The sequence below is a fragment of the Haliotis cracherodii genome, unplaced genomic scaffold (assembly GCF_022045235.1).
Source record: "Haliotis cracherodii isolate W230 unplaced genomic scaffold, xgHalCrac1.p SCAF_10, whole genome shotgun sequence".
NCBI lineage: Eukaryota > Metazoa > Mollusca > Gastropoda > Lepetellida > Haliotidae > Haliotis > Haliotis cracherodii.
Window position 1 is genome coordinate 33,861,843 of NW_027266265.1, and position 19,187 is coordinate 33,881,029.

At 41.1% G+C, this 19,187-nt stretch overlaps 2 protein-coding genes across 2 annotated transcripts; one reads left to right on the top strand and one right to left on the bottom strand.

Moving 5' to 3' along the window:
- Nucleotides 1-4,694: 4,694 nt before the first annotated feature.
- LOC139453730 (uncharacterized) lies at nt 4,695-7,983 on the bottom strand. Its single transcript, XM_071235201.1, has 2 exons — nt 7,692-7,983; nt 4,695-7,286 (listed from the first exon to the last, which is right to left on the bottom strand). Exons 1-2 carry the CDS (start codon nt 7,981-7,983, stop codon nt 5,896-5,898), a joined length of 1,683 nt encoding a protein of 560 aa, XP_071091302.1. The 3' UTR covers nt 4,695-5,895.
- A 3,257-nt stretch (nt 7,984-11,240) lies between these two features.
- On the top strand, nt 11,241-16,922 carry LOC139449551 (protein unc-93 homolog A-like). The gene is made up of 7 exons (XM_071231004.1): nt 11,241-11,285; nt 12,167-12,698; nt 13,308-13,480; nt 13,601-13,837; nt 14,135-14,270; nt 15,816-15,947; nt 16,669-16,922. The coding sequence occupies exons 1-7, from the start codon at nt 11,241-11,243 to the stop codon at nt 16,920-16,922; spliced, it is 1,509 nt and encodes a 502-aa protein (XP_071087105.1).
- The last annotated feature ends 2,265 nt before the right edge of the window (nt 16,923-19,187 follow it).

Below are 19,187 nucleotides of genomic sequence, written 5' to 3' on the forward strand. Positions count from 1 at the left end.
CACAGGTCAGATGGTTGTCCGTCAATTTCTTTGCAGAAGCCATCTGAAGCAAGTGAGAAAATGTCACATCTCCAAACACAAAGCCAGTGTGGAATTAATGAAAATTACCCTTTATCTAATCTATTACACAAACACATTTTTTAAATACAATTTTTGTTTTACTTAAAATAAAATTCTTGGGACAACTTTACGTTTGAGTCAAAAGATTTTGAATCAAAATAGATTTTGATAGATTTTGATTTTAAACGCCCAATGTTATGATCAACACCATGTGCTACCCTACCACCAAAGCTATCACTCAATTATAAGTCTTTATTTTACCGCAGAACTTTTACTGATCATAATAACTTAATCTGACAGGCAAATGGAAGCAAAAGGACACAATATTCTTGATGAACATAGGGACTGTATGAACTTCTGCACTGGCAGTCTCAGAGTATTGTAATATTTCTTTGTAATTTGTTGCTATATGCTCGCCTGTTTGTTATTGAACGCCGCACTCACTTTCTTCCTATGGGTATTAACAAGTATCCCCGATAGACACAGAACCCGTTAGTCGCTTGGCTGTGTTGGTGAAAGGGAGGTAACTCTCATGCACAATGCCCCAAACTGGTTTACTTCTATGGCATTAGGTTATGTTATTTTTATTTTCCTAGTTCGATTCTTATGAACCATAGCATCATATATCTCATATACTGTATGCGTATATTCAATCTCATGCGATGTAGGAAGTGATGGTATCAGTATTATTTCACCTTTATATCACTACCACCACTGCAACCACCACCACTACTACTAGCTACTACGTATAACCATGCAAAAGCAGCACGTGTTGGTAGTTAAGTAAAAGGCAACAAAAGGGAAAGGTTAGTGACAATATTATGCGAACATAAATGTGACAAGCTAGCACTTTAGTACACATAAAGATAGAGAGCAATCCCGGCCTTACACGTTCAATCAATAAACGGTCCATACTTTCGTTATGCCAGGTCAGTGTGACTTCGGAGTCACGAACAAACCAAACAGATACCTTATCCACCCAGATTGTAGGTTAATGTGTCTATGACTGCTCCAGATGCTGAATGATTTCATCAATGTTGTATTATTGTGCTGGATCAGCAAAACCTGCTGTCATGGTAGCTATCACAGATTAAGTGCACTGTGTTAGTGTTTCCTCCATATCAGCGTGAAAGCTCGGCACATTATATGTACGTTTTGCAAAATAGTTAGTTTAACATTGTATTATTCGGGCTTTGCAAGGTGTACGATTTGTGAAATTGTTTCCAAAGATACGTTGTCACTCACCTGGAATAGATACAACCGATATTTGCAGCATGAAACTCTCTGGAGGCGTCTCGCACCCTGTCCAATGTCCTTGCGTGTGTCATGTGATGTGATCATGAGACGATCACGTAATCAGTTGAGGTCGGTCGGTTCTTATCACGTTGTTTACAAAGTGTATTAATATATAACTGTCTTTATATGTCCTTTCGGGGGGCGGTCGGGTAGTCTTGTGATTAAAGCGTTGGCTCGTCACGCCGAAGACCCGGGTTCGATTCCCGACATGGGTACAATGTGTGAAGCCCATTTCTGGTGTCCCCCGCCGTGATATTGCTGGAATATTGCTAAAAGTGGCGTAAAACTATACTCACTCACTCACTCATTATATGTCCTTTCGCGTGTAAATAAAGCATACTGCGTGTAAATAAAGCATTGTCTACAATACATAGGAGTTACATACGCTTCATTTAAAGACTGACTCTACAGTTGCAATTTCAACTGATTTTACAAAAAGTAAATAAGTGTAATATCAGGTGAGCAGATTAAATTGTGCGGACGTTATCTACATCAATAATATTACGCCCAATTATGTCGCAGCATGCAATAATGCCACATAACCAAGAAAGCTAAAATTAAATCATATAACACTTATCAGCTGTTTGTGAGATTGATTGACAGGGTATGAGAGACGGTGATACATATGTGCAAGTAGCGCTATATATAGTGAAGCGTACCTAGGTGTCAGCACTAGCAATAACTTGATGTCTTTAAGTATTCTCATTGTTTCTGAACGCAGCAAAAAATCAATAACACGGTGGCCTTTAAAAATGCAGTCTATTCCAGATAAACCAGTGATGGATATTATGAGCAACGATCCGCGCCATTGGGCTACAATTACACGCAATCAACCAAACCACCGAGCCTGACCACCAGATCTATTTAGTTGGCACTTACGACAAGCATGGGTTGCTGGGGACCATTTCTTTTCTGGAATACCCAGGGGACACAATAACATTATTGTCACACTTGTCATTGTTAACTGTTACAATGTACAGTTAAATACAGCTACTTAGTAATAGTTACACTTACAAGATACATATACAGAGGACATTTAATGTTGATGGGCTTGGTTGCTAGTAATGTTTCAACATAATCCTTCTGCCTTCTGCCAAAGATGCCGGAGTTCCTGGATTCCACCGATGCAGAAGGTGTCCTCCTGATCCTGTCCTCTGCAGCCGAAAACATCCCCTAAAGTTGTCAACATGCCCGCAGTCAGCACTTTCAGTTGGAGATACTTGATGACAGCGTGGTGGCTAATTTTGTACGTTTTCGTCAACAGAGAACTCCTGGTCACTTTGAAATATGCTGCCAAGTTATGTATTTGTTTCAGATGCACCTTGTTAACATGGGACGTATTGTAATTAATACATGCACACTGTCAAGGGTGTACTATACATGCTTCGTTTATATGCTCTGAACCTTGTGTGTATGTACGTGGGTGGGTTCGTACATGTCTCCATCAATCCATGCCTATAAGAGGCGACAAGAATAAGGTTTGAGGGTACCAGTGTGACGCCTGGATGATTAGATGTCGGATCGTTGCTCCACTTATTTACCTACCCCTGACTCAGTTATTTACCGGCTGTCGTGATGGCGCTGGAATATTGGTGACTGCGGCATTGAACAGCATCCACTCACTACCTTGAGTCCTCACACTGGGAGAGAGTAAGCGGGACAATTCCCCCGTGAATATAGGCATGTGTGATTGCTGGAAATGGTGTAAATGATATATGTACGTAATTTACAAATTTCAAATTATCACACTGTCAATTTTACATTTGTTTTCACGATTTTCACGTACTGTTATTGTTACACGTTGACAACATTCGCTTCATTCCATGCCAGTTTCGAGTTATACATTTGTGACCATAGGTCAGATACGATGATTGGTCGACACCATCTGGCATGAATCTGAGAGGAATCGCAGTAGATAGCATCTTCCTACTGTCAACAAGTGATATATTAATGTCAGGAACATTGACATTATCTCATAGGTTGACATGGAGGCAAGATATCGCTTTGTATAAAAGAGTACCTGGGCATTATCTAGAACGGTAAACTACAATATCGTAACGGTAAGTATTCTTCCCTCTCTTCATTCATAAAATACCATGTTAAAACATAACTCACTTACTTACTCAGGCTCTCTGGCTTGAATGCGTGTCATCATACCCTGAAGGCGTGGAACGTTGCTCACAAAATCAACCACCAGTTTGTATGGCCCAGACTTTTATATTTACAGGCCGCCGTAGCTGGAATATTGCTGAACTACTTCTGAGTGTGCGGTAAACATTAAAGAATCACTCTATATTAATCAATAATATAAACGGTTTTTATTACGTTATTTTATTCCTCCGTTTATCATTGTTTTTCTCTCCACAGCCATGATGACTCTGACTGTTCTTGTCCTCGTGGCTTTGCTGGCTGGGGCATCTGCTCAGATGGGGGTAAGAGATAATGACATGGCGGCATAAATATAATGCTATTATATCTGTAGTATTTCGTGAGCGAGTGACTGAGTGAGTAGGGATAAACGCCGCTTTGAGCAGTCAGTCATATCACTACGTGTCAGCTCAGTGTAGGGGAACAACCCGAAGTTATGCACGTCTCAGATGTTGACACATTTGGTGAAACCCACGAGCTGACAAACCTTGAAACATAATCGGTACGAACAGGATTCGAACCACGATCATATGCAAAGTGAAATACGGCGCTTAATTCTACTGGGTTACCCGTGCTCCCCGTATTCCTGACGACACTATGAGATATATATTATGTGTGTGATTTTCAAGTGTACATTTATACCTTTACGCTATTTTGACCTCGCAGTGAACTCTAAATAGAACATGACGTCATTGTACTCTATCTGTCCAATGCATTCGTCTCTGCATCCAGCACATTGTATGACATAAATGAAGTTTTGGGAAGCACAATTCATGTTTTCACGGACATAGGAAGCTTTTCAACTTAAATAATATTTACATTTATAAATGTCGATAAATTGTGTCTTATATTCATGATGGCAAAATACCTGAAAACAAATCTTTATTTTTAAGTGCGCTCCACTGGGAAGCTCATGTATATCTAGAATAATGAACGGCGGTTACCCCGGAGGCAGTTACCCTGGTTACCCAGGAGGCAGTTACCCTGGTTACCCCGGGGGTGGATACCCTGGAGGCAACAATGGCAGACACTGTTGTGGCGCGATGGTTTGCCGAAGCACTGGAGGCGGCATGTACGGTTACTGCATGAATCTTGTTGGCAGATAATCACTTCACCTGTGGCAATTAAGACCCCAGTTCAATAAACACGAAAACCATTTCTAATGCCGTATTATTTTATTTGACAGGACGTGTAGGTAGACTGACAGTCTCAGACATAACACTATATGAACCAGAGGCATCTACATGTCGTACATAAATATAATGTGACTGTTGTGATTGAAACCTGAGCTGCGAATGGTGGTTCGTCACAATCGTGATGCACTCGATCACGGAGGGATTGTCCCCATGAAGGCCCTGTATCTGTGCTCAGATATTAATCACATACTAAACATGTCTAACCCTTCATTTTTAAATCTTAAACCGGAGAAAGGTTTTGCGTGGTTTTGTCTTAAAACATTTAGGATCCAAACACAAAGCCACACTTACATCCACACCCTCACGCACACACAGTTGCACCTAATTACACGAGCGTATCTTTAGACACACACATGCCAGACATGACATTACAAATGGAATGTTTTGTGTGCTCATCGGATTTAAGGATGCCCGTTGGTCTGTATATTAAGAAATAAGTTTATTAAGTAAGTACATGCATATGAGGTGAGGTGAGGTGTGGTGAAAAGGGGTTTGACGTCGCGTTCAAGGTAATTGCACCTACATAGCGACGTGCTTGCACGCGTGTTAGTGTTAGAGTGTGTGTATGGTTGATTGTACTTGTCCGGACTAATGCCGATTTTAATGTGCTAGCCATCTGATATATCACAGTTTAACAGGATTAACCTACTCAGACACAATATACTGACTCCGAGTCGACCAGTGTTTGTTTTAGCCCTTAATTCCGAGCGTCAGGCAGGGTAACAACAAGTACCTTCTTTTAGCGTCTCTTGGTATGGCGCGGCCGGGCATCGAATCCTTAACCTTACGCTCTCTGGGATGACGCTCTACCGCTAGAGACGCGGTTGATTTCTTTTTGAGATAGGCACAAACTACGGGCACACATTACCCCTCCAGAAGCGACATCAGGACATATCTCACAGTTTGACATTAATAGTATCTTGCATATCAAATATATTAAAACCATAGCATCCACCACTACACAACAACAGATATCAAACGTCAGTATAGCACAGTATACTTCTGGTAAGGACTATCCGAAAACAACTCACAAAAATAATAAAACACTTCGAAGTCAAGGGGGTAGCCCAGTGGTTAGAGTGTAAGCTTGTCACTCTGAAGAGCCGGGTTCGATTCTCACATGGGTAAATAGTGTGGAGCTATTTTCTGGTGCCCCCCGCCGTGATATCACTGGAATAAAGTGACTCACTGAAAATCAATATCTTTGAAATTTGAATATTTTTACACAGCTGCCACAGGTTACGTACAACAGGCCGTCTCTGTCAAGACATATTCCGCGAGGGGTATCAATACCATCCTGTGCTGTGAGAACATCTCTAACAAACTGCCCCGACCCTGTCAGCTGAATCACTTTGTGGGAGTTTCTGTCTACAAGCAGGATGTCGCCTGTGCTGGTTGATGTGATACCCCGAGGATATTTCAGAGCTCTGTCCGCTGTGGGAGTGTAGGTGAAAACATCTTCTCCTTCACTGGTCACAGATACAAGGGATCGTACTGTTCCTTCACTGACTATCAGGTTTCGATTGCTGGTGACATGAATAAAGTCGGGACTAGATACCAGACCAGTCTTGATAGATTTCAGCACCTTCCCTGTCATGTCCAGTATGTCAGTCCCCCTTATTCCACCAACCACCAAACGTGAAGGACTCAGATAGGCTTGACCGTAGTATGTGTTGCTTGTTCTGATAGTTGACAGTAATTCAGGCTCTGGGTAAACCTTCACAATAACTATTTCATTACTGTCTGGAACACTAACAGCTACCCGACAGTTTGCTAACTGTGTTATTTGCCAAGGCTCGTTAGAAAACTGTATGTGTTTAGGACTATGCATGGCGTGTGTGTAATATGTGTTAAGTCTCTTGTTTCCAAAATCTGTAACCACAACAACGTGCACACCATCAACAGTTAACACTGACACGTCATGGAGAAAGGAATATCTCGTGTCATCCTCTGTCTTACAGTCAATAACTTGATGCAGAGTAGGGGTAGATTTACGATCACACACGTCGTGGACGAGTTTAACCTCCCCCAGCTGTAGTTCATGAACAGCTTTACTTAGCTTGTCCATGTCGTGTGTGAATACAACCCTTCCTGGTGTGTTGTTCGTGTCTCTGTTGTCTGGAGACGCCTCATCCACCGACTCATAAACGGCATACATGTCCATTTCACAGTTGGACGTCACAGCATTGGCTGTGAACTCATACTGCTGCTGGTACTTCTGTAGCTCAATCTCCTGGGATTTTATATCTGCTTGAATTTGTTGTAATTGCGTGGTAGAAGACTGATCAACATCGTCTAAAAGTTGTTTTTCTTTCTTCACAATAATCTCCATCACCTTCGCTCGTGTACTTCTGATTTGATTTTTTACTTCTTCTACCGTGTTTCTGAAGTCGTCAACATGCTTTCTCCTGACAGATAAACCATGTTCAATATTTCCAATTCTGACATTTAGTTCCTGGTTCTGTTTGGTTAGCTGTTTCTTGACTTGCGGGGTCATGTTCTCAATGGCGTCAACGTCGTGACATGATGTTGCCGGAGTTTGTCTTTGTTGGTTCTTGCAGACAGTGTATTCTTTAGTCTTGACGGCTGAAAAGGACCAATATATTTGTTAGGCGGTAATGAAATTAGTGTTATATCTTTGCTTTATATTTTGCGCAAGAATGAGATTGATCTTATCTGTTTGTTGAAAGCCACACTCAGCAATATTCCATCTTTATGACGGCTGTCTGGACCACACAATCCAGTGATTGACATGATCATCTATCTGCGCGTTAGACGCCTGGTAGATGTTATGCTACATGTATTTGTGCATCTAATACAAGGTTATGTTCTGATTTCATTCATGTCTTTTCGATTATTTAATGTTACTGAAGGCAATTGACGAGCTTAAATATGTGTATGTTCCAAGAAAGGGCACACGTAGCATAAACCCATTACATTTATCTTGAGTTATGCGACCGTGTAACATGCAATGTAACAAATCATGATCACCTTCTGTCTCTGGACCAAAGTCGTCCATCAGCCCCTGTATCACGTGACTTGGTTTCAGCTGACTGACCCACTCCTCTACTGGACTGCCAGGGTTGGTCACCTTCGTCAGTTGTCGGCAGGAGGGACATGGAATAGACCTAGCTTGAATTGCTTTAGGCTGTGTTTTGGTGTATTTCAGTAGACACGACTTACATAATGTGTGACTGCACTGAAGTGTGGCAGGGTCTGTGAACACCTCTGTACAGATGACACAGGTTAGATGGTTGTCCGTCAGTTTCTTTGCTGCGGCCATCTGAAGCAAGTGAGGAAATGTCACATCTCCAAACACAAAGCCAGTGTGGAATTAAGGAAATTGACCCTTCATCAAATCTATAACACAAACACATGTTTTTTTAATACACTATTGTTTTACTCAAACTAAAATTCATGTAACCACTTTACGTTTCATATTCAAAAGATTGTGAATCAAAATATATTATATGGTTGAAACGCCCAATGTTATGGTCAGCTCATAATTATGCGCTGCTACCCAATCTATCAATTCATTGTATTTGTTTAATTTTTTATGTTTGCACAGACGGCAACCTGCAGTCTCAGAGAACTGTAATGTGTCTTTACAATGTGTAGCTATATTCTCGCTTGTTTGTTATTGGACGCTGCACGCATTTTCTTCCGATGGGTACAAACATCCCGACTGATACGAAAACAACTCAGCTTTGTTGGTGAAAGGGAGGTAACTCTCAATCATAACTTCACAAAGCCACTAATAAGTTTACCTCTATAACACTTTGTTATGTTATTTCATTCTTCCCCGTTCTTTTTATATGAACCATAGTATCATATATCCCATATAACGTATGCGTAAAGTGCATCAGTATTGCTAGTATCAGCATTATTTCACCTTTATATCACTACTACCACAAGTACCACCCCAGCACCACAGTTACTACTACTACTACTTCCACTACTACTACTACTACTACTACTACTACTACTACCACTACTACTACTACTACTACTACTACTACTACTACTACTACTACTACTTCTACTACTACTATAACTGCTGCTACTACTACTACTACTACTACAACTGCTGCTACTACTACAACTGCTACTACTACTACTACTACAACTGCTACTACTACTACTACTACAACTGCTACTACTACTACTACTATTACTAATACGTATAATCATGAACTAACTGCTTTAAAGGCCCTTGTTTGCCGTTGATAAAAAGGCAATGAATATGGAAAGGTTAGTGACTATATTGTTGTGTGGACATTTATGCGGAAAGCCAACACATTAGTACACACAAAGATAGAGAATAAACCTTGCCTTACACTTTCAATCAATAAACAGTCCATTTTTTAGAACATTTACACCCAGAATGAAGGTTAATTTGTCTATGACTGTTCCAGATGCTGAATGATTTCATAAATGTTGTATTATTGTGCTTGATCAGAAAATCCTGCTGGTTGGGTAATTATAACAGATTAAGTACATTGTGTTTGTATTTCCTCCATATCAGCGTGAAAGCTCGGCACATTATATGTACGTTTTGCGAAATAGTTAGTTTAACATTGTATTATTCGGGCTTTGCAAGGTGTACGATTTGTGAAATTGTCTGCAAAGATACATTGTCACTCACCTGGAATAGATACAACCGATATTTGCAGCGTGAATCCAACTCTCTTGGGGCGTCTCACACCTTGTCCAATGTCCTTGCATGTGTCATGTGACATGATCATGAGACGATCATGTAATCAGTTGAGGTCGGTTGGACGTGCAGGCTTCTTATCACGTTGTTTACAAAGAGTATTAACATGTAACTGTCTTTATATGTCCTTTCGCAAACACTGCGTGTAAATGAAGTATTGTCTACAATACATAGGAGTTACATACGCTTCATTTAAAGACTGACTCTACAAATGCAATTTCAACTGATTTTACAAAAAGTAAATAAGTGTAATATTAGGTGAGCAAATTAAATTGTGCGGACATTATCTACATCAATAATATGATTACGCCCAATTATGTCGCAGCATGGAATAATGCCCCATGACCAAGAAAGCTAAAATTAAATCATATAACACTTATCAGCTGTTTGTGAGATTGATTGACAGGGTATGAGAGACGGTGACACATATGTGCAAGTAGCGCTATATATAGTGAAGCGTACGTAGTTGTCAGCACTAGCAATAACTTGATGTCTTTAAATATTCTCATTGTTACTGAACGCCGAAAAAAACAATACTACGGTGGCCTTTAAAAATGCAGTCTATTCCAGATAAACCAGTGATGGATATTATGAGCAACGATCCACGCCATCGGGCTACAATTACACGCAATCAACCAAACCACCGAGCCTGACCACCACATCTATTTAGTTGCCACTTACGACAAGCATGGGTTGCTGGGGACCAGTTCTGTTCTGGAATACCCAGGGATCACAATTACATTATTGTAGCTAGTGACACTTGTCACTGTTAACTGTTACAATGTACAGTTAAATACAGCTACTTAGTAATAGTTACACTTAGAAGATACATATACAGAGGACATTTAATGTTGATAGACTTGGGTGCGAGTAATGTTTCAACATAATCCTTCTGCCTTCTGCCAAAGATGCCGGAGTGCCTGGATCCCACCGGTGCAGAAGGTGTCCTCCTGATCCTGATATTTTAGTCCTCTACAGCAGAAAACATCCCCTAAAGTACTGTTGTCAACATGCCCGCAGTCAGCACTTTCAGTTGGAGATACTTGATGACAGCGTGGTGGCTAATTTTGTTCGTTTTCGTCAACAGAGAACTCCTGGTCACTTTGAAATATGCTGCCAAGTTATGTTTTTGTTTCAGATGCACCCTGTAAGCATGGGACGTATTGTAATTAATACATGCACACTGTCAAGGGTGTACTATACATGCTTCGTATATACGCTCTGAACCTTGTGTGTATGTACGTGGGTGCGTTCGTACATGTCTCCAACAATCCATGCCTGTAAGAGGCTACAAGAATGAGGTTTGAGGGTACCAGTGTGACGCCTGGATGATTAGATGTCGGATCGTTGCTCCACTTATTTGCCTACCCCTGACTGTGGTTGTCGTTTTTATTGAGCTTGAACGAATGTGCTCCTCCATATGCATACACTGTCTGTGCGTGTGGAAGCATATGGTCCCCGAATGGCCTGGTGAAGTTTCGCAGTGGACACATTCATTAGTTTATATGACATATAAACACAGGTTAATTATAATGCAGAAAAGCATTTGACATTTCCTAAAACACTAGACCTGACAAATGTATTTGAACAACCTTCATAATGTAGCGCTGTGTTACGGATGATGAGCAGTATGCCTTCATATGTGGGTAGCCGCGAATTGCTGTAATATTGCTGATACGGCTTGAACACAATTTACTTTCTCACATGGTCATAAGCTTTAACGGGGGCAAGGTTCAGGAACGCTTTAATAGGTCAGGTATATACGTTAGGAATCTTGGTTTCCGTATTTCACAAGTCTCCCTACTGAGACTGAGTCGAGTGTAATCATGAACGCTGAAGATAACGTCAAGCAGATTGAATTGTACACTCTTGTAAGTAGTTATAATTCTTAGAAAGAGAGCGGTGTTAGAACTGTTTAGTGAGTAATGTACTGCTTAATCACCAGATACCCTTTGCAAAATAAGAATGTGTGAATATGTCATGCCTTCGTTTTGTCGAATTGTTTCATTTGAGGTTTACAAAGGAATAATTGGTATCTTAGTGATCTATGATCTCGAGACCCCTTCAGTTGTCTAGTGGATAGAGTGTCTTACCCGAGAGCGGAAGGTTGGTGGTTCGATCTTCGGACGCGTCATACAAATAACGATAAAAAAAGATGGAACAGCGGCATGGTATCTCAGACACAGACAGACAAACAGACAGACAGACAAACAGACAGACAGACAAACAGACAAACAGACAGACACACACACACACACACACACACACACACACACACACACGCCCCCCTTCCACTTCGCTTTGTATTAAAGTGCATTTAAAACCCCATTTCGTCTCTCTTTCAAAGGGAGGGGCGGTCGGGTAACCTATCAATGTAATATGATTTGCCAATAGCTAATGCATTTCAAGTCTTTGAAAGGCATTTAGTTGATGGAAAAACATGAATACATGACACTTTTTATGGATGGCAACTTCTTGTATTCTTTGTCACGACGTTTCAGGGGTACAACTTGCTCCTCATCAGGTGTATATTAATAAAAAACAGCCTAACAAAAAGGAAGAAGCGGTGTTTGAGTCAATCTCAACCTACACAATACATGTACTTCGTAAATACGAAAATGTTCTACCTCACTGGGACACAGTACCGTCCGGATCACATGGCATCCACTGTGTGTATCACATAGTAAACATTCGAATTTATTTGCCTACAATCGCTCATTCGTTTTGACAACGGACTCTATAATCTCCACAGGTTCAGCAAGAAGAATCTGACATCCACAAATACCGTACTGATGAACCAGGGCCTCCTATTCCGGAAAAGGATGGCGAACCCCAGTTTACCAAACGCCAAATCATCAAAAATGTACTGGTGGTCAGCATAGCCTTTGTTGTGCTATTCATCTCCTATGGAAGCATGGCCAATCTACAGTCCAGTCTCAATATGGAAAGTGGAGTCGGAAGTGGAAGCCTTGCTGTTATATATGCAGCAATGATTATCTCGTGTTTATTTGTACCGTCATTCCTTATTGCCCACATTGGTTGTAAATGGTCGATAGTTCTTTCAATCACGGGATACATCGCGTACATGGTAGCCAATTTCTATCCTGTATGGGCCACGATGGTTCCTGCGTCGATTCTGATTGGGCTAGGTGCTGGCCCTCTTTGGTCAGCCAAGTGTACCTATTTGACCACCCTGGGGGTCTGGTATGCCAGAATGACTGGACAGTCTGAGGACGCCATCATTAACCGGTTCTTTGGAGTCTTCTTCATGTTCTTTCAATCGTGTAAGTAACATTTGACATTTGAATATCTAAAATTGTCAATTCACATGGTATAGAGTAGTATTTTGTCACGAGAGTTAAAGGAGCTGTTCATGAGATGTTTAAGAGATGAAGTCGACCCTTCTTTACCATTGGTACTGAACACTTTTTTAAATAAATGGGTTAGATTCTGAGTGTAAATCAGTTGAAATAATTTCTGTTGCAATTTGTGGTGGTTGCCTGGCTATTTTGACTGGACTATTTGTGTAAAGCAGGTAAATAGACATTTTCTTCAATTTTCGCTAATTTTACAAGATGACATTTGTATAGGTTATAATTTGTAAATTCGATGATCTACCACAGAAAGGGAACACGTGTAAACTAGTCATCTAAGGTGCCACTGTTGCCTGTTGACCATGCCACCCTTTGTGCCACCAGCAGAGCGGGGCATGTTACCATTTTCACGAAAATCTGGTGTTATCATTGATTTTCAGGGATCCATTAATATGCTTTTCACCACCATTTTGCCTTTTATGTTCCATGGAATCGGGACAGATTATTCTCTGACGTTGGCGTTTTATATTTATTCATGTTTATCAATACAAAATCCGATGATTGTTGTTTCTTTTGTAGATCAAATATGGGGAAACATCATCATCTTCAGCATATTTTCGTCATCAAGTAGTACAGCGAGTAACACTTCAGACACCTCTGTTCCTGAACAGCGCATATGTGGAGCACGGTTCTGTCCTAGTCAGATTGCAGCCTCGAACAACACAAACCTCGAACGTCCTGTAGACACTAAGGTTTGATTACTGATTAATAACTGACGCTCAATACCATCTCAAAGCTGCAGCTGGTAGCAAATACAGCTATGATGCAGCGCTCATCCCCAATTACAAACATAACTGTCTTTGTGCTTCCAGATCTACATATTGTGTGGCGTGTTCGTGACCTGCGCTGTCTCGGGGATGTTCATCATCATCCTGTTCCTCGATCGTATGAAGTTGGTCAAGGAGGACCAGCAGACCAAGCGGGTATCCCCCCGGGTGTTGATGGCCAGCATCAAACACCTCATCACCTCCAGATACCAGATACTCCTTGTACCCCTCACCGTGTACAGTGGAATAGAGCAAGCCTTGATCGGGGGAGACTTCACCAGAGTGAGCGGAGATTAGAGATGTTACCAGTAATATCCTACGTAACGTATTCTTCTGCGAAACGTTATTCACACAGAATTAACAACATGTTAAAGGATCTGTCCGTAAATGGCCCACCGGAAGTACCTTATACTATTGACAATAGACGTCATGAAGGGGAACATACAGATAATACATGTAGAGGTCAACTCCATAGCCAATTCCAATGCATGTATACCTTATCAGGGGACTTGGCATTACACGTGGCTTGATTGCATGCATAATCATAATCAATTACGACGCTTTTGTCCATAATTTCAGTCCTTCATCACGTGTACCCTCGGCATCCACTACGTCGGTTACATCATGATCTGTTACGGAGTTGTTGATGCTTTCTGCTCGTTTCTGTTTGGTCAGCTGGTCAAGAGTGTTGGACACATACCCTTCTTTGTGTTAGGTAAATGTATCTACATGTATATGTATATTGAGATAAGATTTCTAACATATTAAGCAGTACACTTTGGTTTCAAATTGTATTAATTAGCCGAAATGTATGTTCTGCGTAGTCACGCTTGGTGGTCTTTTCAAATTAGTCAGTTCCTCAAGAAGCCCATTTATACATATCCCACTTCTTAGGAGGCATTAAATGTCGTGTGGCACCGGTGGGCAGGATACGCGCAACTTTTTCTCCTGGTATCATTACTATTTGATAGAGACTCATGATACGGTCGGAACCCTGCAGGGCTTTCTGCTTTTTGTAGAGATTTCTTATGGATGTGGAAATGTTTTTTCCGCTTTTATTTTTTTTATGAAATACATAATAATACATATTACAATACTTGCAGTTCACAATGCCTTTCATAAATTCGTCGAATATATCTAAACTGTATAAATTTGGTCAGCTGGTAAAGAAGCTGAAAAACACATATAATCCTTCTTTTTATGCAAATTATGTGAGTGGCGGGTGCTACGGGTAGAGTAGGACATCGCGAACAAATGGTGTCAACGTGGAAGTTTTGTATTTGTATTATAGAGGATGTTCAATGCGTCGAAATGTAAAATGGCATGTCTCTCTCATAGAGTGACGGAGGAAAGGACGTATTTTCACGATTTGCGTAGCAACGAGACGCGGGAAACATTAAATTTCACGTGACACATGGAATATCCTATTCCATCCTATATACTGTATACTGTTTGTGTAGTTGTCCACAGGAAAACGGAATTATTTCAATAAAAACGTAAAACCTTGAAGCGTAAATTCCCCCTACCTTCACCACTCCTTGCACAATTAAAAGTAGTTCCGGGTTAGCAAACTCTTAACAAAAATAAATAAAAGTAACACAAACTTTTGATGTCAAGAAAATTCTTTACCATACATTTGGATATGATTATATACACAATTAACTTCAACAAAACATATTCTTGAAATCTATTAAATCGTTGTCAGCGAAAGAATACACGCTGGTCAAGTAACAGCAATGGCGCTTTGAAAAACGAACACTCTTGATTAACGAGTTAAAAGAGAAATTCCCAGTTTATAAGACAAAACCTATTCATGAGAATTACAAACGACAAGAAGCGATACTGTCATTATTTTGTCAGTGTGGAACTAACGTAAATATGAAGTCAATAGTTTGTGTACAGGAGAGACAATTACGATAAAGGGAATTACTTTTCGGGGAGGCAACTCATGTAAGGTAATAGTTCCGTCAAGGTGTTATGTTCACTGGTGTGAAATGTAAGGTGTTATGCTCACTGCAATGAAAATAATTTTTCTTACCTCAAACTCTTTCACACTGAAGTAAAAAATGAAATTAGGTATTGTTTATTTCTATATGCAGTTCATTTGGCCTTTCATAACTGAATCGAAACAAGTTCATCAATTATTCACTATCCACATTTGTTTTCAATAATCTACATAAAAACATAGACATTAATCATTGAAAATGATAACCATCTCACTGAAAGGACTTCAAATTATAATCTCATACAAATGTTTCAGCTTTCGTGCTTCACGGATCGTGTCAAATCGTATTCCTTCTTTGGGACCCCGACAGTAACAGCTTGTATGTCTTCTACGTCATCGCGGGTTTCTGGGGGATGGGAGACGCCGTCGTCCAGACACAGATCAATGGTAGGTAAACCGAAAATCCAGTAACTTCCCTTTTTCTTTGAAAAGTAATAGAGGGCATTATTGTGTAATGATCGGACGTTTAGGTAAATATTCAACATGCTGTGAAAATAATTATTAACTGCTGTGCAAAAGAAAGACAATACATCCATTGCTGATGGTGGCTAACAATAAAACAAACAAGTTATGTTTATTCGAGGGTGATGTGTTGTGACTATATGTGATTGTTGTCACAAGAATCATGTCCTAATCGTTAATGGGGCGGTCGGGTAGCCTATTTGGTAAGTGTGCGCTCGTCACGCCGAAGACCCGGGTTCTATTCCCGACATGGGTAAAATGTGTGAAGCCCATTTCTGGTATCCCCCGCCGTGATATTGCTGGAATATTGCTAAAAGCGGAGTAAAACCATACTAACTCACTCTCTCACCAAGCTGACCAAGCAAATTGGTCCGAAACACCGAACAGGGTGAAGGAATTATTGGCATGGTCAATTTGAGGCGGTTCAATATATACCAGCCATTTGTAATAATTTGTTCAAATCCAATTTTCAAGTTTTATGTACTTTCTTTTGTCCGGCAGTTAATACCTCCATTTCCGAAAAACAGGGAAATGCTATTTGAAGTAACATTCTAATGATTACCAGTACGGGTGTCTGCATATACGTTCCATGGGTAGATGAAGGTTCATGTCTTATCATTCAAATCCTTTTTTTATTCTATTACAGCTCTGTATGGGCTCCTGTTCAAAGACAACATGGAATCTGGGTTTGCGAACTACCGACTATGGGAATCTGTTGGGTTTATCATACAATATGCATACAATGATTATCTGTGTACCAGCACAAAGCTGCACATCTCCCTTGCAATACTAATCACTGGCATGTTTGGATACGCCACTGTGGAAGTATTGCATCGTCGTGAAAACAACAGCAAGATGCTTGGTGATACCCGTAATGATATTACTGTAACAACGGCGTGAAGCCATACCTCAGACACTCAAGTCAACTGGAAAATATATTGCCAACAATAATCGTATTCAATCAATATCATATAGCAATATATAAACTGAAGTACAAAAGAAAGTACACACCCCTAAAATATCATATATTACGCATATGGTTGAAAAAGTTGTTACATTTTTGGCGCTATCGTAATGTAATGAACAAAACCATTGAGAGCATATCGCAGAAACGTAACCTTGACATTATGATAGGCAACAAAAGCACACATTGTGAAAATGGCAATTTTCTCCATTTGCACGTGCAATGTGCGTAGAAACAGTATAAAAGGCAGTGGATTCTATCGTTCATTACACATTGAACGAAAAAAACACAAGACAAATGCCACGTTTAACAGCAGCGGAGCGAGAGAGAGCCGTGGGAATGTCCCAAGTGGGGGCGTCGAACAGTCACATCGCAAGGACCCTTGGCTGCACCAGGCAAACCATTATCAGACTCCTTCGTCGTGTCAACCAGACTGGCCAGACATCCGACCGCCCAAGAAGAGGAAGACCGAGAGTGACGACCCCTGCAGAAGACCGGTACATACGCACATTACACCTGCGCAACAGGTTCCTCACCATGGCATCAACAGCATCGACAGCGTTAGGTCACCACATCAGCAGGAACACAGTCATGAGACGACTACGAGCTGCCGGTATCCGGGCTTATCGACCATTCCGTGGGATGACCTTGACCGCTCAACACCGTATCAGCCGTCTTCGCTGGGCAAGAAGAGTCAGACGCTGGCAACGTCGTGACTGGTCACGAGTCCTCTTTACCGATGAAAGTCGATTCAACCTCTACCATGCTGACGGTAGAGTGAGAGTCTACCGACGTAGAGGCGAGCGACTGGCTGGAGCATGTGTCCAACAAGTTCATCCTTTTGGCGGAGGCAGCGTTATGGTTTGGGGAGGCATTTGCGGCGAACAGAAGACGGATTTGGTCATTCTCCACCAGACCCTGACAGCCCAGAGGTACAGGGACCAAGTGTTACAGCCGGTGGTGATCCCCTTCATGCAGAGGCAAAGGCAGGGGTTTCTTTTTCAGCAAGATAGCGCCCGACCACACACCGCTAGACTCACTATGGACTTCCTGAACCGTCAGAACATTCAGCTTTTGCCTTCGCCGTCACGCTCTCCGGACTTGTCACCCATTGAACACCTGTGGGACCATCTCGGTAGACAGTTGCGACGACGTGCACAGCCACCAACCACCATACCACAGCTGGAACAGGCTCTGCGAGAAGAGTGGCAGCGGATCCCTAATGACGTCATCCGACGGTTGACCTTTTCCATGAGAAGGCTTGCATTAACTCAAATGGGGGTCATACGAGGTACTGAGACCACTCAAATGGCCTTCATACCTGGGACTGTCATCATTTCTACAAGTGTGATTTTTGATGAGTGACCGCCTATGGACGTTATTGTCAACTGAAATTTATTATGTGGCCACAAATCTTTAAATCCATTCTAAACATGTTTGAAAATGACTCAACAATTAAACATTACAATCACAATAAAGTTTGCCCTGTCTTCTTTTACTGTCAGAATAGTGGGGTGTGTACTTTCTTTTGTACTTCAGTTTATTATGTATTTCTATTTCTAAATTACATTGATGTATGTTTTTTAGTCTTACATTGCGGTACTATCTTTTCCGACTTTTATGTACCGACGTCTTCACTATGCAGGATTTACTGCCCTTGGCGTTTGTTATTCTATATGAGTGAGTGAGTTGGTTTTAACGCCGCTTTGAACAGTATTCAAGTCATATCAAGGCGTGTCAGCTTCATGTGGGAGGAAAGCCCGGAATGATGCAGGTCTCTGACGTTTACTACTTTGTCTAAACCCACGAGCACGGGCATGGTGCTGACGAACCTAGAAAAATACTATGGACGAGCCGGAATTCGAACCCACGATCTTAGGTCGCCCAAGTGACGCAGCTCTGGATGCCGAATTGCGGCGGCTTAGACAACTGGGCCACCCGTGCCCCCTTATTCCATATGTAATAAAACAAAACATCTTGTCAGTGTAGATATCTTTGTTGAACATATTGTCACATTAACTTGTTTTAATTGTTAATAAATAAATTGCAAATGGATTACGTGGCTAGCCAAGCATGTTCCAATGAACTGAATAAATAGGCTACGCCCACGAATAGACTACTTCTTCTGGATTGGCTGAATGGACGGTGTGATTTCGTATTGTTGTCTCAAGCTTTTATGCATCTTAAAGACTATGAGCCTA

Coding starts and splice junctions, on each gene's coding strand:
- LOC139453730 (XM_071235201.1), bottom strand. CDS start 7,983: ATGGCCGCAGCAAAGAAACTGACGGACAACCATCTAACCTGTGTCATC. Junction 7,287..7,691: donor CTTTGGTCCAGAGACAGAAG/GTGATCATGATT, acceptor GGTCCTTTTCAG/CCGTCAAGACTAAAGAATAC.
- LOC139449551 (XM_071231004.1), top strand. CDS start 11,241: ATGAACGCTGAAGATAACGTCAAGCAGATTGAATTGTACACTCTT. Junction 12,699..13,307: donor CTTCATGTTCTTTCAATCGT/GTAAGTAACATT, acceptor TTTCTTTTGTAG/ATCAAATATGGGGAAACATC. Junction 13,481..13,600: donor AACGTCCTGTAGACACTAAG/GTTTGATTACTG, acceptor TTGTGCTTCCAG/ATCTACATATTGTGTGGCGT.